Genomic DNA, 27,724 nt, shown 5'->3' on the forward strand with positions numbered 1-27,724 from the left:
ATTTAATTTATTCCATTGAGATATATATTTTTCATGACTTTCTCCAAACTAGGCTAATTTTCACTGACATTTAAGCTCCAGTTTTCCCCAAGTTCATGATATTAACATGGAATTACTGACCATTAACTGTTAAAGTCTTTCTAAATGTGAATACAACAAATATACATGCTATGTCAATGACCTCTTTATATAGCCATTAGATGCAGCAGAAGTTGAATAGAAATGCCATAACTTCTTCTGTACAAAATGAAAGCATTAATGAATACTAAATCCACAGTTAATGATGCAGCATCATGACATAACTTGATTTGATATAATCTAAGCTGCTCTGCATGTTACTTTTATTGCAAACAGTAGGCAGTTTCTTCTGAGTATGTGGTGTGAGTACTGTATATGTATTTCTAAGTATAATTTCATTAATTTATTGCTTGTTCAAACATAAAAGAGACTTTGAAGTTCAAAATTCACTTGATGAACTGATGACTTTACTAGATTTTCCAGGTTCCCAAGTTTATCATGCAGAGTTGCTGGCAATGTAAACTTTGTAATTTTTGCCCATAACGAAGCGCCTCTTCTTTCAGTGGATTGCTAAAGACATCATTTGACACTAAAAGCATGCAGCTGCTAGCCATAGTAGATGAAAAGAAACTTACTTTTATATGTTATTCTCGTTATGGTGTCTCTGTTAAGCATACGATTTAGAAATGGATTTGATGATTCAGATACCTACAGAAAAGAAAGTGTACAGTGTCAGAATCTTCTCACAAACATTTCCTTTCTGGAAATGTAGCTGTTCTCTCTGCACATGCAGGTGCACACATACACACATCCCTTTGCCCAGAGATGTTTGGGATGCCCCATCCCTGGAAGTGTCCAAGGCCAGGCTGGATGAGGCTTGGAGCAACCTGGTCTAGTGGAGGGGGTCCCTGCCCGTGGTGGGGGGGGGGACTAGGTGATCTTTAAGGTCCCTTCTAACACAAACCATTCTACGATTCTATGATTTTCTCTCTCCTGATACTCTCATATTGTTTCTGCCTTTTTTCCCCACTGTTGTGGGAAGAGAAAATAATCACTTAGATATTTTTCTAACAAAACTTTTTAGAGAGTTGGTATTTACAAATAAATAAAAGAAAAACCCCAAGGATGGGAGAAAAGGATGAACAGAAATTAATGCCTGAATACAAAAATGATAGCTTAGAGGCATTGTGGTGTTAGGGTTTTTTTGGGGGAGGAGTGAGTGGGGTTGGTGTAGGTACTTTATCAACAACATCATTCTGGATTATCAACAATAACTTAACGAGAGATTTTATTGATCTGCAAATGGCAAAATTATTATTGGTTAACAAGAAAATCAGTGTCACATTATTTTATGGAGTAATTCTAGTAATTCCATAGCTAGCCTTTGAATATCCTACTTATCTTTCAATTACTCTGCAATGTGTTTTTTAGCAGACCCTGGATGCTGCTGTTATGGGTCTAGCATTTATCCAGAATGAAATCAATTTATTTTGAAAACAGAATACTTCACAAAAACTTTAAGATTTAGGAAAATAAATGGGCTATTGGACAAACTGTAATCCAGCTCTTTTTGATGGGCAGCCTTAAGGAAAATTCAGTTCAGGTTTAATTTTATGGAAATTCAGATAGTTACTTCTCCATTTAAAAGTATTTCTAACTAATTTGGACATTTAAAAAAGAGCCCATCTTTTCATGCCAGTGAGAGAGGCCCAGAGAAAAATATGGTAAGGCAGATAGTAAATTTTGTTGCTCATTACAAAAGGTGTGCAAGTCTCAAGGTGATGCATTATTTAGACAAAATTGGCATGCTGGGCATTTTGAAGGCTTGCACCAATTTTATCCTTTTGTGCAAATTCAAGTTAGATCACTGGGTCATAATGCAATATCCTTTGGATGAAAAAAGGTAAACTAAATATCTGTCTTAAATATTAGACTTGTATAAAAGGTCAATTTGTATATTTCATTATTCTATGCTCTGTGAAATGCATGTTTTAATTCTGAAGTTAGTGCTTTGTCAGGAACTTTATGAAACGGGATTAGAGAGAACTAAAGGGAATTAATAGATATTTAATATGTGAATTCTGATGATGTAAGCTATTTTATTTCAGCACAAAGCACTTATTCAGAAATACATGCTTTTTTAGACCAATAAAACAGAGAAACATAATGGCAGAATATGAACAACATTTTTTTGGGAAATGCATTCTTCATATAAACTGAGAGAATAGGTTTCTCCAGTGTAATTAGGGAGGTTGGAGTAAACTACTAAGTCGTGAGTTCAGTGCGAGATCACTCCAATTTAGAGACCTAATTATGCATCTTGAACGCAACAGGATGGAGACTAAAATACGACAAAATATTCATGTGTCTTTCTGCCTGTATGAAATGGAAGATACTGAGTTATACTTCAAATGTTCTTTCAGTTTTGATACCTTAAGATGTTTTAAATAACATTGAGAAAAACATCTTTTGCTGACTGAGATATCCGCATGTCTCCAAGGAGCAAACATGCCTTCTATTTACTTAATTGTATGAATAACATTTCATGAAGAAATTCCAAATTCACAATATTAGTAACTTTTGGCATAGCCATTATGACATAAGGGTTCACACCTACCCCAGCCCCCACCCCCCCGCCTTTTCCCTTTTCATTTTCCTTACATTACGTTGTAAATACTTTGGAGTAGGGATTGTGTGTTCGGCTCCAAGGATGATGCTGTCCCTGGATTCCAGATCAGAGCCTCTAGGCCTTGCTGTAGTATAAGGAGGAGTCTAATTCCTAGATTTACAGCTCATGGGGAAAAAAGTCCTTTGTCTCTATATATTAGGCGTTGATAATGCTGAATACTTACTTTCATAAATATGGAAACTACCACCAACCCGTTAGGACTCTTTGCAGCTTCTGTGACATTTGTGTAGAGCTCATGGTTATAATGGATTAGTTGAACCTAGAAAAGTGGGAAGGGAAAGATTACAATTAAACAGGAGCAAATCATACCATACACTGTTTGCAAACTCTCTCTCTACACCAATTGGGTTGTATTAGGATCCCATCTATGCTTAGGGTATTTTGTAAGAGTGCAATTCTTCAGACGTTTGCGGCACACATCATTTTAATAATTTCAGTCACCATCTGGCTCCAACTGGCACAGCACCAGCATGTTTTCTTCTAAATTGCCAGTAAGTGAATTTACCCACATCAGGTTATGAATTGCACTGCAGGGGTTGACATCATTTCCCTGCTGCAACAGCACTTGCCATGGGCATCAAGTAATCCGTACTTTTCAGCCTCAAGCCAAACACAGAAGAGTCAGGGTTGAAATACATGAAGAAACATATGGGATACAGGTTTGGAACTGTTTAAACCAGCACTCACAAAATTCAAAATCCTAATATTCATTGGTCCTAGATTTTCCAAACTTGGTTACAAAAGCTCCTACAGCTAGGCACTTAGTGTATTACTGTTAACCAGGTTTTCCTTAGCTCCTACAGCTTTTCTTCTGCTTTATAGTTTTATGATCTGCTGGAACTTTTAGATTACTAAAGCACAGTTCATCATTATCCCTGCATACGTAAATGTCTCACCCAGAACAACGGTATTTGATTTGTCTGGGATCACTGGACACTCTTACAACTTATACTGCAGTGTGTAGCCTCACTTTTTAAAAAAGATTAACAACTTTAATGAACTCATGGGGTAGTTGAATACTTCTAAGAATTTGAAAGTCTACTCAGCTTTACTTAGCCTAAAGATATCTTTCTTAGTTTTCAGGTGTCAATTAGAAAAGTAAGGTCACTGTTCTGGCATTTTCAGATTTGCAGCAGCCTGATGTTTGTATTTAAAAATCAGGTGTGTCTTCCACGTACTGGCATAAATTTAAAGGTGTCCACTGGAATTACTGGGCTTACATCTTGTGAACAGGATCAGTATGAACTTGGTCTATATCTGTTAGTCTTTTTAATGACAAGTGGCCAAACACTAATACTGCCAGTAAAAAAATGTCCTCATAGTGTGCTTTCCATGTTTATAACCAGGAAAACCAAAATAACCCACCGCAAAACCACTGAAATGGGGTTTAATGCCTGCCTTGGTGACTTTGTCCTTTGGAAGAATGCAACGTCTGGTGCTTCAGTGGTGAAATGTAACTGCAAGGATTTCTCTGTAAGAATGACCCTCCTACACGATCTGCAGAGCACAATCAAGTTACAAAACCAAAGGCTTTGCCATCCAAATATGCATGTTCACCAACATCTATACCAGTAGTGATCTGAATTATAACAGCATCCCAATTTATGTGTAACCCACACCATTATTATCTCTGTCTGTGATGAGTTTGGAAATAAATGATGTGTCCAAACTCAGAGAGTTTCCAGACAGTTCTATTTCCTTCCCTCTGCCCTGAGTGCAAAATGTATTCTTATAAGTAAATAATTCAGAATCAGGTCTTGTGATCTTTCCTAATACAAAAATCCACCAAGTATTGTCCCCCAATCCTCCCTAAATTCCATAGTGATGCTGTTTCAGTGCTTGGACATTGATGTAAAAAGGGGTAATGGAATTTCTGAAAGAGACTATTTGCATTAGTACAATTAGATGACCTTTGGCATATAGCTTTACTCTTTACAGCAGAACAAAAAAAAAAATAAGGTAAGGGTCAAAATTACTGCTATAATGTGTTAATTTCAGTTACTTCTGTCTTGTCTGGATTGGGAACTATGGGCTGACCTTTTAACAGTTCACACAGTAGGCACTTTTTAAGGTAAGCAAACAAACCAAACTGGAACGAAAAAGTAAAAATGTCAAAGTAGCCAATGAAGTCATCTACTAAATTCTGACAGCTAGAAAGCAAGGTGAATGTACTATGTTTGCTAAAGGTCTTGTAAAGAATTAATGACAGCATTTACTCTGCAGCACATAGAGGTTATAGGCTCATTAGTCATCACTTTGTGGTACTACTGAACTCGGATAACATCATGGTTTTGAGGACTCTGCACTCACTGAAATTTTTAGGCTTAACAATATATTTTTCTTTTTATGTGCAACTATTCACTCTGGCAGCCAAACTAACTTGTGAGTTATCAAGGAAATAAGTGATGAAATCTCTTTTAGACTAGAATTTCTTCTGTACAAAGTTCTAGAATAACAATGAACTAGAGTAATTTAGTTTATCTTACAAACCAAAATGTCCATTGCAGGAATGTGTAAACGTAAGGACCAAATTCTCCTTCCACCCATGGAAGCCCTGAGTCAGTGTCAAACTGTGGGACTTAAAACTCCTGAAGTATATATGATCACATGTAGGATATTTGTCCCAGACTTTCTGCAGGAAGCCTGCTGTCCAGTGCAGTTCTAGTCTTGCATCACACGTTACATTGCAATGAGTGATATGGGTCCCAGCCCATGTCCCATCTCTGCTGGAGACCTCTCTTATGTCAGAAAGAGAGACAATTCACTCTGCAAACTCACACCCAGACTGCAGGCAGTAAGTAGGAGTTTGTGGGAATGAGCTAACAGACTTGAACGGATCAGAAATTAGAATAGTTATTTCCTTTGCTGATCTACAATGATCTCTCCACACCATATTGTGCTGTCTTTACAATGAAAATACTCATCTGAGGGCTTTGGCATTCTTTACACGTGCTTTCAGGTGGTTTTCATTTCAAGCTTCCCATTCCTGCAGGTTTGTACGCCTCTGCCCCATTCCGCCTCTCCTTATCACATCTCGGTTTGCTAACGAACAGTTTTGGAGAGTGTGCTTGAGAAATCCTGCTTCACTATAGTTTAAAAAGATACCCTTGCTAAGCATTACTGTTTCTCAAAGATCCCAGTGCTGAATGAAGACAAGAGTCTCTTTCTTCCAAAACCTGGCACTTTCTCTGTGTTAGTTATATCCTTCCTCCCTGCACCCAAATTAATTTTAAAGCTGTTTCCATGGCACCATGGTTAAATTCATTAGGTTTCAGGGTTTTTTTAAAAAAAGATTGACCATGTAAGGAGACATAATTTTCAAAGTTTCTCATATGGAACGGACTAATTTAGAAAGGTACAAACGAATAAAGATGTCGTAGATATAGATTATTACATGCAGGATAAAAAATATAATTTCCTATTAAATTCCTTCTTTTGAGAATAATTTATTTCAAGTTGCCTGAAATGCCTCTAATGTTACAGCCTGTATTAGATATTACTAGAGTCTCCCATGAAGGTGAAGCCACACATAACTAAAATTGCTCATATGTGAAAATCTCCCTTTTTCAAATGATGACATTGTATTAAAACCAAAGCACAACAAGAGCAAACTTGCAATGCTGAATGTACCCTTTCATTCTAGTTTGAGTTTCAGGGCTCAAACACAATACATGAATCTTCTTAGAAGCTATTGATTTTCTTTGGAAGATTCCCCCTTTAAGATTAATTTGCCACAGAACAACTGATAGTGCTTTGTTTTCCTTGAGCTATAGAACTTCTATTTTTCAGGGAGAGGAGGAGAATTAAGATTAATTACCTCCTTTTAGCCATTGAACATCCAGAATGTGCCCTTGTTCCATCACCCAAGAATGCGCATTGGACCAGGATCAGACACAGCACTTCTTAGAGACCTGAGGCTGGCGATGTTGGGAGTGTCAGCAGGAGCTGAAGATGGAATGCTAGGGGTAATCTACTGAGTACACTCTCCTCAGCCTGGTAGGCTGTATCTTTAGGGCAAAATAATATAGACAGGCTTATATTATGGCTCATATTCTGCCTACTGTGGGGAAAGCATCTAATTCCCTTTCCCAACACAAGCGGCTGTGTGTTTAGAATGGCAATAACCCGTTCTTGGTCCGTACTTTGATAAAGTTCAGCCTTGTACTCATAGTACTCATATTGTTTGTACTGGTTTTCCTCCCTAGTGCATTTTTCTCTTTTTATTGATCCTTCACCCAGCTGAAATGTGCACCTTTGGGCACAGCTAGTAGCATATTTTCTGTATGGCCTCTGACCAAGGCTCTTAGGCTAAGCAAACGGAGGTAGTTTGCTGTGTTGATGGTTGTGGATGCCAAAAATTCCAGGGACTCTTTTTAGCAATCTTTTAGTAATTTTATTAAACTTGGACAAAGACCCTCTGTGAATTACAGAGCCCTGATCTAGTGTGTGTGCATAGCCCTTTTATAAATGTTAAACGACTGTGAGATGTTCTGCTGCAGTGAGACACAGAGAAATGTGAAACTGAGGGAATTTAGAGTATCACAGTACTATACACACAAATGTTTCCATAGTCCTCTTGGGAGAAATGGAATACCCTTTATTCTCACTTGTGTTATAATTGAGTGCATAAACTTTTTGATTTGTAAATGACAAGGGATCTAAACCATCAAGTGAATGGCAGCAGGGAAGAGCTGATCTGTAACTATAATATTTGCATTATGCTCTGCTACCTGATAAACTGTTGGGATACCTGATTGAGAGCAAGCACAAAGCATGTTTTTGGCACAGCAGGGAACAAAAGCAAATAAAATTGCTAAGAATGCCAGGAAGAAACTCTCTTTTCTCCGGCTTCTGAGCAGACAACTGTATAAAAGCATGTGCAGAGAAATGCAGTAATGCATCATGCAGTAAAGTGGAAATGCAGTCAAGGGTTAACTATACTTGGCTGCAAACTCTACTAGAAATAATTATATGCTGGGAAATAGCACTCCAACTGCAAATGATGTCTAACGCTTCGTTAGACCAGTTGGTAACAGGAACTAGCAATACCTCAGCTCAACAAATGTTGTTCAGCAGTGAGCTCTACCCAGGGTTCCCTGATAAGTAGTTGACACCATGTGCTATATTCAGCATATATTATGATTTTTTTTTTTTTTTAAAGAAAGGATTGCCTGCTTGAGGTTTAAAGTAGTATTTCTAGATGCACACATAGAAATGAAAGATGAGTGTCTTAAGCTTTTTGGGGCATCTGTTCTAAAAGACTCTTACTTGATGTTTCATAGTACTTTGAAAAGAGATGGGTGAGAACCAGATCTGATGCAGGACAGTAATTTTAAAAAAGTACCTTACACTGATGGGCCCAGTAACAGAGCAAAATACACTTAGTCCTTGTTTATAGGCAACCATTGCACCTAGATAATATGCAAAATATGACCTGAATGAAGTGTAAAAGATTTTGAAGTATTTCTCTTCAGTATTTTTATATGTTCATATTTCTTTTGTAAGTCATTCATTTAATTAATTTGTAAATTGGAAAAAAGGCTATTTCAGACAGTATTTAAAACTTGATATTTCTTTTAAGCATCCACAGGACCTAAGAGGTCAGATTGGCTGTGCAGGTCTCAGAATTTGCTATTAGGACTTTTCAGCTTTGTGCTAACACCAAAAAATTAAGGAAATGATAGGTTGAAGAAATAAATGCGAAAGGCGGGGGATTCCTGCCATCTAAATGCTGCTGAAACTAGTGCAAGTGTCACAATCGTTTGTACTCTCTTCCAGAGACTAGGAAGCACAGGGAAGGAAAAATCCAAACTGAGCCCCAGAGGTACATAGATGTGTCTGTGACGCTGGTTGCTGTGTGACTTCAGGAGAATTTTGACAGGGCAGTCACTGGTGAAGCCTCCCACTGCTGGTTACTCTTAAACATGGGGTATTTTTGGCTGACTCGCCAGTCAACCACTCTTGTCATTTGTTGTTAGCAGATGGGCAAGAGTTGGGTAAGCATAAATAAATGACACTGTTTTGCAATTCACTTTGTGTGAGGATCAAAATGAAATCTTAGACTCAAATGTTTAATGTTGATTATGTCTTGGCTGATGCAAAATTTCATTGGAAGCTATAATTTGGCACTGTCCCAATCCATCATCTACAAAAGTTCCATCTTAAAAGAGAATAGGAGTAATGTAGGGGAAAAAAAAAGCAGGCTATTAGATGAGCCTATCATAATTTCTGGATTCGTGCAGGATTCTCTGACTAAACACTACATTTAAATTGTTTTCTCGTTTTAAATACAACAGATGCTCAGACACCACAATGACAAATTCAGTATAAATGCTCCATTTGAGAGATTCAGTTATATAATGGCGCTCTGAATTTCTGGGGGAATTCTGTATTCCTTTAGCAATCAGTCCAGAAAGCAGCAGCAATAGTTCTTGTAAGTCAAACGTGGTGAAGTACCGATTGATGCTATTTTGGTTGTTCGCTGTGTTACCCTGAGACATTAAGTCCAAAGGGCACACGTGCAAGGTCACCAAACGCTGCAACTGAGATGCATTAACAGTTCAAACCTTCCCTAAGAACTTGTGATGCCACTACAGGTCTCAGTCTACCTTGCCAAAGTACCATCTGTAGCTATATTTCTGTTCAAAGGGTGGGCACGATGGGCAAGAGCAGAGAAATACAACAGACCGATGAATAAATGAATAAGGAAAAAAAGTTAATAGAATTTGGGCAAGTGAAAATCTGGTCGTTGATCAAGGCTTTATCCCTTTTGTCCTCATTTTATAATCTAGTAGGAAAAAATTGTTCAAGCTTAACATACCTGATGTTAGTTAACAAGCAAAGAAAAGGTTAGTGTTAGGGTTACAAACCAGAAATAAGGCAATTACCAGTTTTACCTGCTCTCTTGAGTACAGAACTATATTGTTAATTTAAGGATATCAGTTTCCATAGCAAAAATGAAGCATGGGATGTTTTATTTGTAAAATGACAATAGGGTGTGTGTATGAGGAAAGCACAGAATACCATTGAGGATGTATGTTAAGAAGCTATTGGTGTGGTCCATCTGAGCTTCACGGAAGTCCTTGTCCAGCCCATTTGGGCAGTAGCAGGTAGCCTGCCTACCTGAATGCTCTTCTTGTTGCCTGCTATCAGGCTAGCACAGGCATCCAGGCTGACATTACTGCTCCTGCCACAGTCCACAGCTTGGTGATCTCTCCTTCCCCACTCCCTGCTGGCAGGTGGAGAATGGGAGAACAATTTAGCACAGGATGTGTGGAAATGGGCTGCTCTTGCAGGGAGGAGGGGAAGAAGAAATGGTCTGCTTGCTCTTGGAGAAGGGGAAGTTCGCATTAATGTGGAGGATGGATGTAGGCACTTGGTTGGATGAGACTTCCTGCTTTAAACCAAAGTAATTACAAAATATTGGTAGCATATCCATTGAAAGTCAAATGTCAAAACACACACAGGGTCTCACTGGATCTTTCTGAATGATTTACTGACACATGCTTTTCTTTCCTCCTTCCCATTTAGTGATTGGGTTGCTCACTTATGCCTTAAGACAATTATATTCAACCCCTCTGCCCTTAAGCAAAACTTCCGCCCATTTCTACCCAGTTTCCCATTTCTGATATGGGAATAGATGCACTTCTCCAGTGACAGTGTTGTGAGATGCTCAGATTGACAGTGCTGGGGAAAGCATCTAGACAATGAATGTCATGTTATAAAGTTCAATTTGTGTTACTGATCCATGAGAATTTGGTACGTCACCCAGAAAAGGTGCAAAAACCAGATTGGAATACAAATGGTTTGGGCAGGAGTTTGTGGGACACTTGGATTTTCAAGCACCTTAAAAGGTGGTAACAGGGAAATATTTAAAGCCTGATAAAAGAGGAAACCAATTTGAAATGGATATAATTGCTAATGATGGTAGCGTTAAATCTTTGAATGTAATTGAAGGGCTCAAACACAGAAAGGTTTTAGGAAGCCCAGCTTTACTCAAAATAGCCAAAAGCATTTTTGGAATGAATATTTAATGGAATTACTGAAGGTCCTTTAGGATGTTAAATTTTTAGAAATAATTTGAAGAAATTTCACACCAGGATTTCCTGTTTAAGGTGCAGAGTCAGAGATTGAAAGGAGAGCAGGCACAGATCTACCCTGCAGGCTGAAATTAAGAGTTTTGTTTTGTTTTAAGAATATCCTGGAAGCTTCTTTTAAAGCTGAGGAAAGTACAACTGCCTTTTGGTGTTTATGTAAATTACATAAGAGTTTCACATTTGTAGTTTAAAAGGTAAGTTTGAAGTTGAGAAATAATGAGCACAGACAAAACAAGAGGACATGAATTATCTAAGAATGAGATTGTGCAGTTTATGACAGACAACTATAAAATTATCTTGTTTCTAAATGAATTGGGTGGCATACTCAGTGGGAAAGATAACTGACAGAAGTTGTGCCAGGTATCTTTTATAAAGTAAGCCTTTATGAAGGGTTACTTTATAAACTGCAGTTCTATCTGCAGATTTGGTGAAAGAAAGTAGGATATTGGCAGACACTACTCAACCAGTGCAGTACAACATAAATTAAAAGGGCATGAAATTGCATACAGCAGCATTTGTTTATCATAAGGACACATTCTTCTGGGTACCTTGTAAAGGGCACTGCAAATTGCCCCTGGTAAGAGCAGTTCAGTACCGCCCCACAGCTGCAGATTAGTGCCCTTTACAAACACACAGAGGAAGATGATGATCACAGAAGCCTTTCCCGTAGCCTTAATTATACTGCAGTTGGTTAAAATTCAAGAATCTAACAGTGGTTTTCTTTGTTAAAGGTATTTTCTGCCATTTCCTGCTTTATATCATCCCTCAAAGCTGCTTTCCTTTGTCCACAGCAAATAAATGTCTTGGCTTCACATAGACTTGAAATGAACCCCTCCTCCTCCATTTGTCTCAGAAACTTTCTAATTACATACTTCAGCACAAGGGCAGCCCTTTCCTAACACACTGGTGATCGTTTCCCAGCCTAGTTAAACACCAATCACCTCTGCTTCACAGATAGTCTTGTCTTGGGAATGCTTAGGAACAAGAAACCATCTGAAAACCTCATCTAAACATTGGGAAGTACCTTTGTGTTACCTTTAAGTTAACCTTTGTGTTAACCCAAGAGTTACCTTTGTGAATATGCCCCAAAATTACACTTACTCACAAGATTTTGTAGTTAGTAAGTGAAGGTCAGCAAAAAATAATGACAACCAACCGCAGCTCCAACAGAAATATAGTACCTGCCATCTCTCTGTGGGCTGTTTGAGCAGTGAGATGGCTATTACATGGAAAACAGGGTGAAGAAAATCAGTTATGCAGACAGCCTCGTTGTAAACAACTGAACAGTGCTGCAGTCAGGAACTGGACTGAGAGACGGATGACCAGAGGGTGAAGCCGTGGTGAATCACCTCTAACCTTAAAAGCAGATTTGCCCAATGGGATTTGTGGTTGGTGGAGTGGAGGTTCCTGAGCAGAAAGAGCTTTGGGGGTGCTGTGTGTGAGCGTTCATGGTACAGTCTGGGTCGTTATGAATCTGGAATCTTTCAAGTGGTAATTCAGCGGAATTCAGTGGAAAGGGTGGTGAGTGTAGCAACAGCAGTTCAGATCGGCAGCACAAGTCATTTACATGTCTCTGTTCAAAACATAAATGAGTCCAGAGTCCCTTGAGTACTCCAAATATGCCTCTTGGACATGATGGTAGTGAAAGGGGCAGCAGGAAAGTCACACTTGCAATTTGTATGGGCAGGCTTTCTACGTCAGACACCAAAAGTCAAAGCTTTTATTCCCATTAGAAAAAACTGTATTCATTTGCAGGTTAATTTACATAGCTGAAATGCTGAAAATACGGTCATGGAAATACCCGAAATGCCCAACAGATATTTTCCCTTAGAGAAAGAAAACCAGGGAATGTGCCAAACTCCAAAATGCTGAACTCCTGAAGAAATCTTTAGTCTGTTGGACTTTCTGCAATTAGAAAAGGTGAATTTAGGTGACAATCCAATTAAAAGTCTTTGAAGTTAATTTTGTCCATGTAGTAAACTCTTTACTGATGGCAGAAAGCCTGGTCTTGGTCAGGCTGTGAAAGCAGCTCCTTATTCTTGCTAGCACAGGGCCTGGCCTTCAGGATGTTTGATTGCCATGCAAATACCGCACACCATTTATTTCTTGCTGCTTCTACATCCCACTGGAAGAGCGAGAGACCCCTGAAATACTAACAGAATGGTGATCCACAGTGTCACTCCCACGGGGCATTAATGTCTGAACGAGCTGAGGGATTGTGAAAGGTACAGCTGCAGCTCTGCAAGAACCCACTTTCAACCTGCATCATCACAGCAGCATTACTGATCCTAAGTGCGGAGGGGAGGCAGAGAGCAGGAGATGGTGCCTGCCCCTCTCCCATCCCTGACAGCAGCCACCTCCGCCTGCCAAAACACCTCTGGGAGGATGACTGCTTTAAAGAGGGAATCGTGGGTCCTGCTTGGCCCACGTAGTTAGGGAGCTGTGTGCTCAGTGTGACTGTAATGCTGCGCTGTGGCAAATACTGTGGTTAGCCTTGAAGTCATGCCAATCTCACAAAATCATGCAAATATTTACAAATGTTGGTGCACAGGGACTGGAATGGTGTTGATCTTTGTTAGATATGCAAGAAAACATCATTTAATACAAGCAATGTCTCCTGTGGATGTTGTCTTATGTTTCCCCCATGAAATTACTATTGGCAAATTCTACCAGCTTTGGTTTCTTCAGTTAGTCCTAATGTTGTGCCTGCCACCCCCTCCTTTATTTAATTTCTTTGTTATGTACATTATCCTGTGGTATGGCTCCTGCACAGTGAAAGAAAACCTTTCTCTTAGTGCACAGATGAAATGGAGCTGAAAATTACAGCAGATAAAAATCCAGCTCTTTGAACTATAATGTTAGGAACCCTTCAACCACAGTAGACACCTAATTGAAGATAATGTTTATATATTACTTTGTCAAGCTTACATCGTTAAGCATGTATTTGATTTCATTATACTGCAATAAACAATTTGTTGTAGTAAGATACGCTGGTTTGTAGGGTCTGTAGGCAAAGTTGCATTACACTTAAAACGCAGATAGTGCTGTCTTTAGATTTTGAGTTATGGAGCAACAGTGTAATTATCCTATTACCTTGGTAAAACATCTAATTATTTGTCAGTGATGTGAAAACCTGAGAACTTGAATGTGAGAAATCATAATACAAATGCAGCTATTGGGTTTTTTCATTGACACTTTAACAATATCAATTTGCTAAGCTGTTGTGAGAAAAGAATCCCATATAAAATTACGGCAATGGGGACTGCATATCATTAAAATGGTATCTAATAAAAGATTGATTTCTGATTTTAATAAGTGCAGTTTATATGCAAAGTATGTGTTTAGCTTTATAATTCATTTAAATGTATATGATTAAGTTTTACTGCATAACAAATTACATGCTAGTATTACTCTAGCCTTTGCAAAACCTATTATTGCAAGTTTAAAGGGAGACACATAGATAGAAAAAAGTAAAGGAAAAGCTACTCCTTCCTACTTTAAAAAAAATGGCATTGAACTGTGAGCCCTGTTTAAAGTCAGAATTCTGTCTCCAGTGTTCCCTGATCTCCTCAAGAAAAAGAAGTTCCTGAATTCTATTAAAAATTGCTGGTTTCTCAGTGAACAGCATGAAGAGTTTTTCCTGGGAGAAAGGTTTTAATAATTAAAATTAGTCAATACTGAAGCGCAGGATATTATTTGATCTTATTCAGAATCTGACACTTTCCAGAAGGGAAAAAAAAAAATGCAATCTCTCTAATAAATCACTTTGTGCAGAACTGGGAGTCAAGTAGAAGAAATCTGCTGCAGAAGAAAAGAGGGCATCTCACCAGGGAAATAGGTTTGCTCAAAATAATTGTGAGTTCGAACATCAAGGTTGAGATTTTTAGGGCATTTCCAGAAAAAAATCTGTGAGACTCTCAGGATGAGATATAAAAATGCATTTGTTAGTACTTTAGGGCATTACAGCTCTCAAACATATTATATGAAGTTGCTGTTGGCTTTTGTGCTCCAGTCCATATTTCAATTTGTCTATTTTTTCCCCCTGTAATTTTAACTGAACTCAGCTGTTTTATCAAGTCAGTCCATATTTCTGCACAGAACTGAGGATGCCCGCGTTCAGTTAATAGACTTAAACTTTGCTCCAATGGCCCGTCACCTTCGGTTACTGCCAGCAGCTGAAAAGATGAAATCGAAAACGTGCTGGTGGGTGAGTGTGCCCGGCACGGGCTGGATTCCTTCTGAGCCACGCTCCTTTTCACACTTCCTATAATGATGTCTGTGCCACCTAAGTCCGTGATGTTCTTGCCCATTTTCAGACTCACATATTCCCCTGCTTTTATGAACATCAAATCTCTCCGCTGCCCTTTTCTGTCCTGTTTCTTCCTGTCAGTTAAAATCTGTCATTATTCCAACGTCAGCGCTGCTGTCCAGCTGTGCTGCTCCTCACTGTATATTTCCTCGAGAAGCAAAATGGCCCGTAAATATACCCTGGTTTCCTTTCGTCGTGGTGCTCAGGGGTTAGTGAATATATGCCTGAAACCAGACTGCTGCTTTTACAAGGGGCCATCACAGTGGGAAAGGGCAGCACTGCTGCTCTGCTCTCTGCATCATTCTGAGGATGCCACAGGTTGCTCCTGCAAGTGTTTCTGAAAGCACAGGGAAACAAGTTCAGATACTCTGGCAGGTTACAGGATTGCACCTTTTCTTCGTACTGCCAAACTGCATCTTAACATTTTGGTGTTTAGCTTTGATGTTGCATAATTAGAATCCCTAAATTTCAGAAATGCAAAACATCCCAAATGTTGAATTAACTTAAGTGTGTTTTAAAAATACTATTCTATATCTTTCTATTCTATGAGGAGGGCAACATCAACGTACAACGTGAATGTACAGAGATATGCTGAAATTCAGCAGAAATTATGTTGTGGCTGAAAAAAAGCCCAACATTCTGAATTATTTTGACTTGTTTGATTCACTCTGTCTGATCTCCTTGTGGCAGATCAGATGAGAAAGTGGAGGAGGAGGCAAAAAAAGACTGTACAGGCAAACACACTAATGGATGCATCACCAGCTTTTCTGTTCCCATTTCCCAACTTTGGAGAGCTAAACTTTTACATTCTGTAATTTTTTAGCAAAGTGCTTTCTGTGTTATTTGAAGCACTACAAAGTACCTAGGCTGTTCTTATTAAAAAAAAAAAAAAAAAAAAAGTGACACGAGCACTGTCTTTAACATAGAACATAGCTGGGAGAACACATTAAAACTGCTCAGACTCTGAGTAGTGATGTTTAAGTACGGCATTTGTACTTCTCATTGATGATGTGATGACATTATCTTTGCTAGAACTTCTAAGTTTTTAGCAAGGAACAGTAGAACAGAACTTATTTTTTAACATCTTTCATGCTCCTGATGTGCTTCACAAGTGAAATATCCACTTGTAAATGGAACCCTTTGGAGTTGGGGCCTGGCATCTGGCAACCATCACAAATCCTCCTGCCATCAGGAGGAGTTTCATGGGTGGAACGGGGACAAGTTATTATGCAGGCCTAGAAGATCAGCAGTAGCTTGCTCACAGCTCTCTGTAGTTTTATTCACTCATTCATACTTACACTGTACTCAGCCAACTGAAAGTCTGGTGAACAATTTCGTAATGGGTAAAAAGTAGATCTACTTTGACAATGTAATTCCTACTACTTAGAAAGACTCAGATAATACACTATGGTCCCTTTGGCTGGCACACAGCTGCAGAGTAGATGAGGAAATGTTATGTGAGTGATGCTCAATTGCCAATGGCTTCTGCAGTATCTGCTTGTGTTTTCCAGGAACTTTGTTTCAACGAAGGACCTTTGACAATATAGGTCTGTCTATATTACAAAAACAAGCTCAAACCTCATTACAGGTCACAGCTGCAGAGTAGATGAGGAAATGTTATGTGAGTGATGCTCAATTGCCAATGGCTTCTGCAGTATCTGCTTGTGTTTTCCAGGAACTTTGTTTCAACGAAGGACCTTTGACAATATAGGTCTGTCTATATTACAAAAACAAGCTCAAACCTCAGGATAGACAAAACTTTAGAGCAAACAAATGTACGAATGAGGATGCTGCTGCCATGATGCGCTCATCTGCAGTCAATGAGCCAAACAGACCAAAGACAAGGGCAACCAGCAGCTGGGGTCTGTCAGTTCCTCAGACACTCGTTTCCTCCTGGATCCTCCACTGTTAGTAGTTTTACCCTTCTCCCTATTTGTTACTAGTAGGAATACAGGCAATAAAGGTGTTAGCAATCCCATAGTACAGTCTACCTGAAGCAGGAGCTGCTCACGTTACTTCAGAATAGGAGGAGGAGGAAAATTTTCCATGAACAAAACGCTGAAGACAGCTTCTTAGGCAAAAAAGGAAAATATTTTCACCTAGCAAACTATTAATAGTAGATCATTCATTCGAAACAGCTCAGCATTCAATTGCTGCTCTTTGCATCCTGTGTGTATATAGTAATATGCACATAGAGTTTGTAGCTCTCGTTGGACTGACCACTCTAGAAAAGTTGGCCCAAAAGTGTGAAAGCTGAAGCATCGCTGCAGGTCTCAGACTTCAGATTACAAAGGCTATGCTGTTCCTTCTCAAGTTATGGGCGATGGTTTTACTGCCTGCACCTGGAGGTGTCACACAGCCATACGCTGCTTTTTTATTTTTACACATAGGGCCACTGCTGTATATTAGATTTCCAATATGAATTAAAAGTACAAGGGAAGCCTGTCGCTTGTTTTGCTGCTCTTAACATAATACAGTTTGTTTTGTAGAAAGTGGTAAGGGTCCACTTTCCACACAGATGAACAGTGCATTCAAATTAAATATGTGTATCTTAAGGATTAATTGCTTTATTTTCTTCATTAACAGCAGTTTTATAAACAGCTATTCAGTTACAGATCTGATTAGAATCAATCAACATATCAAAGTTTGAAGAGTGTCAAAATAATTAAATGATTCAGAAAATCGGAGACTACACATACAAAGAAAAATTACTATATATTTAGAGACATCTTAAAATATATTTACCATATCAGCATTCTATGAACTTTGAGGATACATCTTGTAAATTATTTTCACTGCTTCATTGACTTTTATTATGCTTACATCCCCACTGCAATTCAGAAGGAAGTATTTTGAGACGTACTCAGCTTGTCATGTTTATTATACTATGGTCTTCTCTACTTGGTGCTGTTTTCATCTGCCTCTTTTGCTATTTACCTCCCAGGTTTGGAACTTTAAAAAGTAGCTGGTAAGGGTCAGGTTTAGGTATAGATGATAAAAGACTTTCTCTGTGGCAGGGTATTGTGCATATATGGTGGGAAAGTCAGGATTTTCCTTTAGTTTAGTTGGATGCTGTATTCTGCACAGTGCAGTGTGTATTGGGGTGATTAACTTTTGGCAAAGAAATGACAGACAAGACCTGCCTATTTAAGTTATTCCTCTAGCACTATGAACGAATTTTGAGAAATCAGGTGGCCAAAATTTCTAGGACGTTGGAAACACCAGGAAATATCATTTTCTGGTCTGTTGTCATGACTGCAGTTGACTCAGCCTCTCTGTCTCAGTCTGCCCATTTGTAAAATGGGCAAAATAATTACACTGCAAGGTAATTGATAGTTAATGGGGAACGTGTTAATGACTGTAAAGCATTCGACAAAAAGCATTACAAAGGCTATCATTAGTGTCTGCTGTGAGCCGCTCTCAGCAGTTCTGAATATCCAAGGGGACCAGGATGTGACCGCTTCCAAACACTGGACGTGTCTGAATTAGGTTTTTGATTCAGGCCCAACTTTAAACAAAACAACGAACTAAAAGGAGACAGCTGGTCTCTTCCAGGTCTTCACTGCACTTTTATTTGCCTCTTCACAGACATTAAAGGGCAGATTTTCAGCTGATGTAAGAAGTTACAGCTCAGAAATAATGTTGGTTTTCTAAATTCCCCCTTTTTAATATATTTTTGTTTTAAACTAGGTACATCTTTAGATTTAATAATGGTCATTCACTTTGAGTTATAAGCTGCCACTTTCAGTGCAAAAATAAGGAATACCATCTAGCAGTACACAGGTAAAATCGATCTACTTCAAGCTGCCCAAAGATCGTTTGATGATCACAACCAAAATATTGATGAGTTTACAAGATCATTTGAAAGACAGATGGCATCACAAAACTGATGTGTTCTTCTGTGTGAGTGAAGTAGTTCTGGTTTCCCTCTAATAATTTGATAATTTCTATAGTATTAGCAATTTCTAGATACTTTATTATTTCCTTAATACGTTATGTACATCACATAAGAACAAATGAATGTGAAGTTCATATATGACATCACAGTCATTTTAAATTTAGATGGATTTAAATATTTTAAATCCTAGGTATTGCATCCTGCTTTCCTTGTCTTGTGACCCACTGTACTGGGCTTCTGACAGTAACAACTGCACTGTAAACTCACATTCAACCCTACTTTACAATTGTTGGCATGCCTGTGGTTTCATCTATTTCAGTAGGGCTGTTAATGAATATGAAGATTTGTGGGGATAGACCCTAAACGTGCTGCCTGAAAGCTCCGCGTTCTAGTAAAAGATCTCCAACTTTCTTTGAAGTATTCATTTCCAGTACTGAGTATGTGTTAAAAGTAGGTATGTATTTTGAAATAGGCCACAGGAAAAAGGCTTTTGGAACTTCAGCTACTGATTTTTAATTTTTTATTTATTTTTTTTTTTACCCTGCCATTTTTCCTTTCATCGTTTTCCTGGATTTCTAAAAGAAAATCCTATGAGAATGAAACAGACAGACATTCATTAGAATCTGGCAGAATAAGAGGGATTTTTTTTTTTCCCCCCTAATTAACTGCCCCAGGGAATAGCTCTACCAGTTCGGAGGAAGAACAGCTCCTCTATTGTGCCTTTTGTGATTTAGGAACAGTAGATAGGGAGGCTCTAAGCTACAAATCAAACAGTGAAAATCCTCTTAACTGAACACACCCTTGGGCTTCACACAGAATAAGACCTTACACTAATCATAAGCAGAACTAGTTGGGATTTTTTTTTTTTCCCTGAAACAGGGTTTTGCAGGAAAATGCTGATGTGTGAAAACTGAAGTACCTTGTGGAGGGAACTTGATTTCAAAGAAACTTTGCTGAAACACCAGCAGAGGCTACCAGAAATCTCCCTGATTTCCTGCCAGTTTGTCTTGTGATTTAGCCAAGAGCCTGGAGACCTGATGTCTTCATCACTCCACCTTTCGCTGGTTTTCCTGTGATGCCTCTCCCCTCAGCAGGGCTCTAAGTGTGCAGAAAGTTTTGTTTGTGGCTACAGGCAGATTGTCAAAGGGACAAGCTGCGTACTTAAAACACAGGAGTTTTCAGGCTTCTCTAGAGAAATTAGCCTTAAACCACAACTCCTGGGATTAGGCTCTTATTGACAGCCTTGGATGTGCATGGAGATAGTCCTGCCTGATGTCTCTCTTATGGCCCCCATGTCTAAAGCAGGAACGGTCAGGGATGGATTGTAGTGTTTAAAACCACAGCAGCACCGTTCTCCTCAACTTGTCCATTAGCCATGTTGCTGGAAATATCTCACTGCAACCATTTTTCTGAAGGTAAAAATGGCTCAAAATGTGCCAAAATTTAACTTAACTGGAGCAACCTTGGGTGCAGTAATTTGTATTTCGGGTACAACTGGCTCCACAGGCCAAATGCCACAATACTCTTTAGAAACAATCCACAAACCCCAAGAAACAAAGTAACTTCACAGTATGCAGAATGTGGGACCAGAACTCTGAGGATCTCTTTGATTGCTAGTCTCTGTCTTTGAAGTATAGGCATGTCCTTTTAAAGTGATGTGTGGTAAAGAGGGCTTTAGGTTTCACCCATGATGCAAACACCTTATGTATTTTTAATTATGCTTTCACTGGTTGGGTATTTTTATGATATTTTATTGGCCCTTCCCTGTGTTTTGTGTAGAGAGCAAGTAATGAACACTAACCTGTCTCCTGTTAAAGCCCCTGACAGTAGTACACTTACTAATAAGAAGTCTCTATCCTTTTCTGAATCAGAATTCCTTATTTCAGACAAGTATGCTAATTCGTCATTTATGCGTACTACCATAAGCTTTTTTTTTGTTCTCTCAAAAAAGAAAAAAATAAAAGAATAAAGGTTTGTTTCTTGCTTCTTCTGGAGAATCTTAGCAGAACCACAGTTTGGAAGCCATGCTCTTCTACTGTTTTATGTAATGAATTTTAGTGCAGTAAAACATATTGCATTGACAGTTTGGTGGATTGAAGCATGAGGAAGAAACTTCTGTCTACACAACCTCACTGGGGTATTTAAAACTTACATGGTATGAGGAAAAAACGCAGGTAATGAGAATTGGGTGGCTGAGCTCCTGCAGCCATGGATGCTGTAAGATTAAGTCCTGTATAAGCACAAAAAATGATGGACCATACCTGCATGCTGTGCTTTGGACATAGACTTCAAAGGATCAGGCTGGGTTGGAGATAACTGTATAGAATTGATAGCTCAGTCCTTGATCACTTTGTGCTTAGATTAGCAATTTCTTCCCCATTTCCTCTGACAAAGGTGAAAAGAGCAAAAATTCACCTAACAAAATATGCCAAATGTATACTGTTTACACTGTATATGCCTTAAAAAAAACCCCAAACTATTTTTTATTCATAGGAATTAGGCATTTGAGAGAATGTGACAGCTGTTTCTGACCTGTCCTATTCTGAAGGTTAAGCAGATTAAGACCGTGTTGCCAACTGATTCTGTTATTAGCAGAATTTCCAGAGACTAGATGGCAGTAGCATGTTTATATTTTGATAAGAAAGAGTAAATAAAATTGAAGATGATGGGAAGAGATGGACAGTAATGGACTTGCCCTTTCTAGCTAAAATCCAGAACTCTTCTTGCCTTTGATAGATCTTGCAGAGTAATAACTTGTATATGGTGCTTTTCTAATGTGCCTACGGCAAATTGCCGGTTAGGAAATGTTTTCATGGAACTTAGATTAAAAAGCCAACCACGCTGAAAAGTGACTGAATAGAATGCATTTTTACTGAGTCTTAATCCAGTGAATCTTGGCAGGTGTGGCAGTAATGTCCAGTTAGTTTATACAGAGTTAAGAGTGCGGACAGATAAAAGTGAGATATTAAAAGATAAATGGAAAGAAAAATGGACTTTGAACAAATGTGGTTTAACATTGCCAATTCTAATTCTTTGCAGTGTTAACACTGATGCTACTGTGCCTACTATCACGTGCTATTTTAAAGGCAGGTATGCCTGACAAACTGATGTAATTGTAATCATTTTAGAAAGGCATGTTTATGTGATGATAATGAAAACCTAAGTTTGCTTCCCTTTATTGTGTGTAAAATACCCTAATCCATTATCTGTCACAATTTTGTCTAAAGAAAACAAGATCTAGAAATATTTCCTTGTCAGTCCTTATTGAAAGTATCAATTACCTAGCTGGTTAAAATAAAATACCTCAAATTTTAGGTATATTGACTTTCTGGGAGGCAGTGTATGCCTGTGTGCTTTTAATTAAGGAAAGGTCTACAGTGATGGTGGAAGGTCAAGTCAGTATGCTAAATGAAAACTGTAACTCCACAACCTCACAGCGTTCCCTGAAAACGTAATAAAAAGGCAGCGAGAATCGACATGATTTAGTTGACTTTTTACTAAGACACCAAAATGCCTCATGAGAAGCGATTAAACATATGGTAAGGGACACAGACCTAACAAAGGAGTAGCTGAAGCTACAGAAATAAGCTGAGGTTAGAGAGGTAATGGTAGGGGTTTGCAGCTGCCACTCTGTGTTAGGAAGCACTAGTTATTATCAGGGAGGAGGGAGACTTCTGGGCTGGAGATCCTGATTCCATCCTAGGAGGATGTAGTCCCCCCACCATTCAGTCCCAAGTCACAGTGACCAGAGCATCCATGTAGGATGGGGAGACCTTTCCTGCGATCTTGGCTGCATCTTGTGCCCAGTTTGGACAAGGGTGTGGGCCAGGAACTCCTGCCTCCCAGGAGTGTGCCTTGCCAACACGCTGAGACTGTTGGAAACCAGGGTCACCTGTGCTGCCTGAAGCTCTTCCATTTGTACAGAGCAACATAAAAATTACTGAAGAAGGTGGCTTCCAAAGCAAATTCCCACTCTGGGCTGTAAGGACCATGCTTGCTCTCAGAACTAGTGGGTTATGACTGCACATAAGCATTAAACACGTTGCACTCCAGATGTATGTGGGTATGGGAGTGCTCAGCACCAAACATGCACAAGTGCCTGAGGAACTTCACCGGGTTGGATGGTGATGGATCACTAGCTTGGAAGTGTTGTCTCCCAGCTGTTATTAACTCCGGGTTGTCCTGTTTATGATCTGATTGCCAGCATTTATCCTCCAGTGCCCAGGCCGCATGAGAGGCTGGGCTAAACGGGTGTTATGTTTTGTTACAGTCTGATGTCCATGGCTTGTATATAAATAACAAATCATACCGTTTGACCTCAGACAAAAGTCCACTGCCTTCAAGAGAGTCTTGTCCAGGGTAATGTTTACAATAATTGCTCGCTGGTTTTTTTATTGTTTTGGTAAATTGCGAAGATAGTAAAAAATCACACGTGCTTGCTTTTTATTTTCTTTTGTGGTTGTCCATAATAGCTGTAAGAGCTTTTGTATAAGAAGTTAGTCTGATCTCTCCTTTCGGTGGAATGTTACATTAAATACATTTGGGGAAAAAGTTAAAATTTACAAGAAGTGTCATGGAAAAATCATTACCAAGTAACGTAACCCCCTTTTCAAAACGGGTGTAGTTTTCTGGCTGCAGAGTTGAATTTACTCTTTAATTAAAGAAGAATAATTCTGTGGCAAGTAAAATACCCCAAGCAAATGATAATAATTTGGAATGAGACAAAATGAATACTTCATAAGTGACACTGGGGGTTTAGAGTGCTGAATGTTTTAATGTCCCAGTGGTTGAAAAGAGCAAATCCTACAGCTGCTACTCTAAGCAGAAAAACTCCACCTTATTGCTTTATGATGCTGGATTTTAAAATTGAGGCACCAAAGGGATTTAGATTATAGTCTGTGACAGACTGTGCTCTCAGTACATTGACACTCTCTTCCACTTCCCCCTCCCCCCACCTAAATGAGAACAGTTGGTAACTGAAAAGTAAACATGTGCAAAAAATATATTTATTACTAAAGGGATCTGTATCACTCAGTATTTAAGAAATTCAATATTTATTATTCCAAGCAGCAGATATTTTGCTGTGTCATGTGCTACATTAATATAAGCTAACATTGTCATAGAGCTTGTAATTTGTTTGGATAGCTCCTATAAGTCTGCTAATGGATGGATAGTCCCTAAGATTCAGAAAAGTAAATTCCGAAGAAGGAAAGCTTTCTGGCAAGGAACACCCATATATGTGTAGATAATATTAATAATTGTATCTAGGTCCAATCCTGATTCCCTGTTGGTGCAGGAACCAAGCTTCCATGGTTTATACACCAGAGAAATATTGTATTACAATTTACTTCGAATAAAACCATTAAACTTTTCCCATTTTATCTGTGCTATCATAAAATGTACACTTAGACCTATAGTATGAACTGTAAATTCTTTCACTTGCAAAACAGTAGGTAAAAAACCTCAGTTACATTTCCACTGCTGATCAACTTTTAGAAAGGTGAAAAAAAACCATGAATGGTATTTACGATATGAGAAGCTGATTATACATGAAGTAAAATTCTTTATTGCTAATATAAAGTTTGGACATTATATAACTTGATTTGTGTAATTAAGGTTTTTTCCTAAGGGAAGGATAAAATTTGTTATTTCTAGAATCTAATTTTTCTTTAAAAATGGCAGTATGATTACAACAGCACTAAGTGTTAAGACTGTGATTGCAGGAGTATATTGGCATTGCCTAGCAATGCAGCCACTCATACAAAAATGAGTTTTACTTGTGGTGCATTTTTCTATTTATGCATTTATGATCAATGATTTATAGTTGCTACACCTTCACTTGATTCCATAACTTCTGACTATTGAGTTTTGGGATTTGTTATTTAAGACATGTATATTACCCATCAATTGAAGATGACTTCTAGCCAAAAAAAAAAAAACAAACCACAAAACACCCCAGGAAGGAACAGAAGTTAGAAGTCAAATATTCCACTTCAAAAGTCTTAAAAGATGAAACTGCTTTTGAAGGTCATTAAGGATTAAGATGCATTTTTAGCACATAACTAGTGTAGGAATTTTACTGCATTTTGAAGCAAAATACACCACGAAAATTTCAGTTCCATATTCCTGGAAAGGCATCTTTTTGGTGGTTTCCAACACCAGCAGTTCAGAAGAAGCAGCTTCCTCAATAAGAAATGCTGACTGTGTTTTGAATATTGCCCTTTTGCTGCTTACAAAATATCTGGATGTCAACAGGTTATTCTGACCAGCACTTTAAAATTGTTATTACTGCCATGTAGCTTGAGATGGCTCGGTTACTGCCAGGCTTTCCACCCATCTTCAGCTTTTGGTTTCAAGGAATCACTCTCTCTCATCTTCTCTCCCCACAATTCTTTCTGTAACTCAGGCAAGTGTATATAATGCTGAAAATCTCCCACAAAAAAAAACCCAGACCAAAAAACTACCAAATCTAATGGAACATGAAATCCCGTAAATGGAATTGGGTACAGCAATCAGTTTGCATTTTTATCTGCAGACCTGTTTCTTATCCACCAACAAAGTAACAGTCAAACAAGCGTGGCTCCGATGCTTTGAATTGCTTAAGAAATACAAGTACACGAGGGTAGAAAAAATAACATGGGTAATCTGGGAAATAAAACCTAGCATTCAGATTTGCAGTATTAGATTTTGCGAAATTATTTGCAGTACATCATGAAACCTGCAACTATTTTATAGCTCATAGCTTGTCCCTCAATATATTCATACGTAGCCGCCGGGGGATAAGTTCACTTGTGCTATTGCTATGTGCCCCAAACTTTCCTACCCTTTGCTTCCTTTCAGACTGGCGGGGTTCAGGCAGAAGGCTGGCCCTGAGCTGCCGTGCAGGACTGCAAGCTACCTGGGCTCTGCAGAGCTGAGAGGCCCCTTTTCCTATGCCTGATGTGTCTGTAGGTGTGTAGAAGGCTCATTTAGATGTTGCATTCTACAGGGAGCATAAGGGCTGTCGAGGTTTTCTGCTTTTCCCAGGAGTCTCAGAGCATTTTGACCTGTCTCTCTAGCTTCTGCTCACTCTCATCTACAGCCCTGGAAGCGAGGACCTAGTGCAAAAGTTGAACACACTATGTAATCTAAATTACATGTTTGTACAAACAGGCTCTGGTAAGTTATTGTGTATTGCTTCATACAGTGGTTCTGGAACAATACGATCCATATCTGATAGAAAAAATATACAGTAAATTAAAGCATTAACTTTTATCTTCCTGTTGCATGTATACTGTACCTTGGTCACCTACTATTTTATTGCTGGTTTCAGGTGCAGTAAGTGCATTAGCCTTAGCATCTTAATGACACTTTAGTCAACAAAACCTTTGCTTAGCATCTTGATTTATTATCTCATTTTTCTTTGGGAAGAATTTTGGGAACATTGAAAAAATGGTTTTGATAAGTTTTGCTTATCAAACCCCACAGCTTTCCAGTATGCCTCTCTGCAAGCTTCGCTGCCCAGATTATCTTGGCAGCGTTCTTCCTTGGACCATACTTCTTGTTTCCTACGGACTACGCTTTTAAAAGCAAAGGGCTCAGCTGTCCAGAGGGAGACAGCCATTTCAGCTCCACGTAGTTTCAGAGGAGAGACAGGCCAAGCAGTCTGCTGCTAAAACACATCTCAGTTAGAGCCTGATTTCCTTGTAAAGTCACTAGAGGGTGGAAAGGAATTTCCATTGGATGATTCAGAGCTCTTAAATTAGCAGACCACAGTCTGGTGTGAATATCCCTCTATTTGTGCTAATATATTGTTCGATCCTATTTTACTTTATATTAACCAGCAATAAAAACCCATTTAACTTAAAATATAAAATTGATTTTGGTTTAGAAAAACACAATAAGTATGTGTTGATGAATAAGTGTCTTTTGGACTGTAGCTGTGGTTTTTATGGACATGAATATTTTATAAAATTTTGGGTGCAAGCACCTCTAATCTTTAGGGCAGACAGAGGCACCTTCCTGCAACTAATACCCATGTTCATCTCTCACTGATTTTGAATTACTCATGTGAACAGTCTCCTTATACTGTAGTGATGACAATAGCACCACCTCTTTCTGATTTATATTCTGTTCCTATAGCAATTTAATTCATTATCCTATTGACTTTCTCCTCTGAAGCTGAACATTAATCTGAAGGTTATAGAGATTTTACTAAACCACCCTTCCATTAGACATGTGTTCCCTCATCTGGTACTTTCCTCAGAGGCTTATTTTTCAACATTAATAAGCACCGGAGTACAGTAAACTTATCTTCTGTCTGAAATACTTAAAAATGACCTGCATCATTTCCAATAAAGGCTCCAAAATGTAATACAGACGGCCTGTGGCCACTGACAGAGCTGGATTTCCAACTTCTTTCAGCGAGCTGTCGGCAGGAGTGCCAGCGTCGCAAGGCGTCGTAGGGGCAGGCTTAGGGCTAGCTCAGCTTCCGTGGTGTAACCACCTGAAGGAACGCGGTTAGGAAGCAGCAGGACAGTCCCGTCCTCCTGTTCAGGGACATCGCTAGCTGATTTAATGCTCCTTTCCTGAGGAAAAGGACGGACTATGCGCTAGCAGAGTTTGATGAAGAGCCGTGCTAGGCGCACAAATCTTCACATCAGTGAGGCTTCCCATGGAGAACAAAACAAAAAAACAAACCTGGGAGAGCAATCTAAATACTGGGGCAGTGTAGG

The 27,724-nt window shown here is 38.8% G+C and overlaps 1 protein-coding gene across 1 annotated transcript in view; it reads right to left on the reverse strand.

Annotated features, from left to right (window-relative positions):
* The window catches only part of CA10 (carbonic anhydrase X), a 50,033-nt gene that overhangs the window by 10,208 nt on the left and 12,101 nt on the right, over window positions 1–27,724 (reverse strand). Inside the window, exons 6-7 of the mRNA XM_010161082.1 lie at window positions 2,871–2,966; window positions 654–726 (exon numbers count right to left, since the gene is read on the reverse strand). Of these exons, the coding sequence (XP_010159384.1) occupies window positions 654–726; window positions 2,871–2,966 (169 nt within the window). The remainder of the gene's footprint in view (window positions 1–653; window positions 727–2,870; window positions 2,967–27,724) is intronic.

The sequence above is a fragment of the Eurypyga helias genome, unplaced genomic scaffold (assembly GCF_000690775.1).
Source record: "Eurypyga helias isolate BGI_N326 unplaced genomic scaffold, ASM69077v1 scaffold8901, whole genome shotgun sequence".
Classification (NCBI taxonomy): Eukaryota; Metazoa; Chordata; class Aves; order Eurypygiformes; family Eurypygidae; genus Eurypyga; species Eurypyga helias.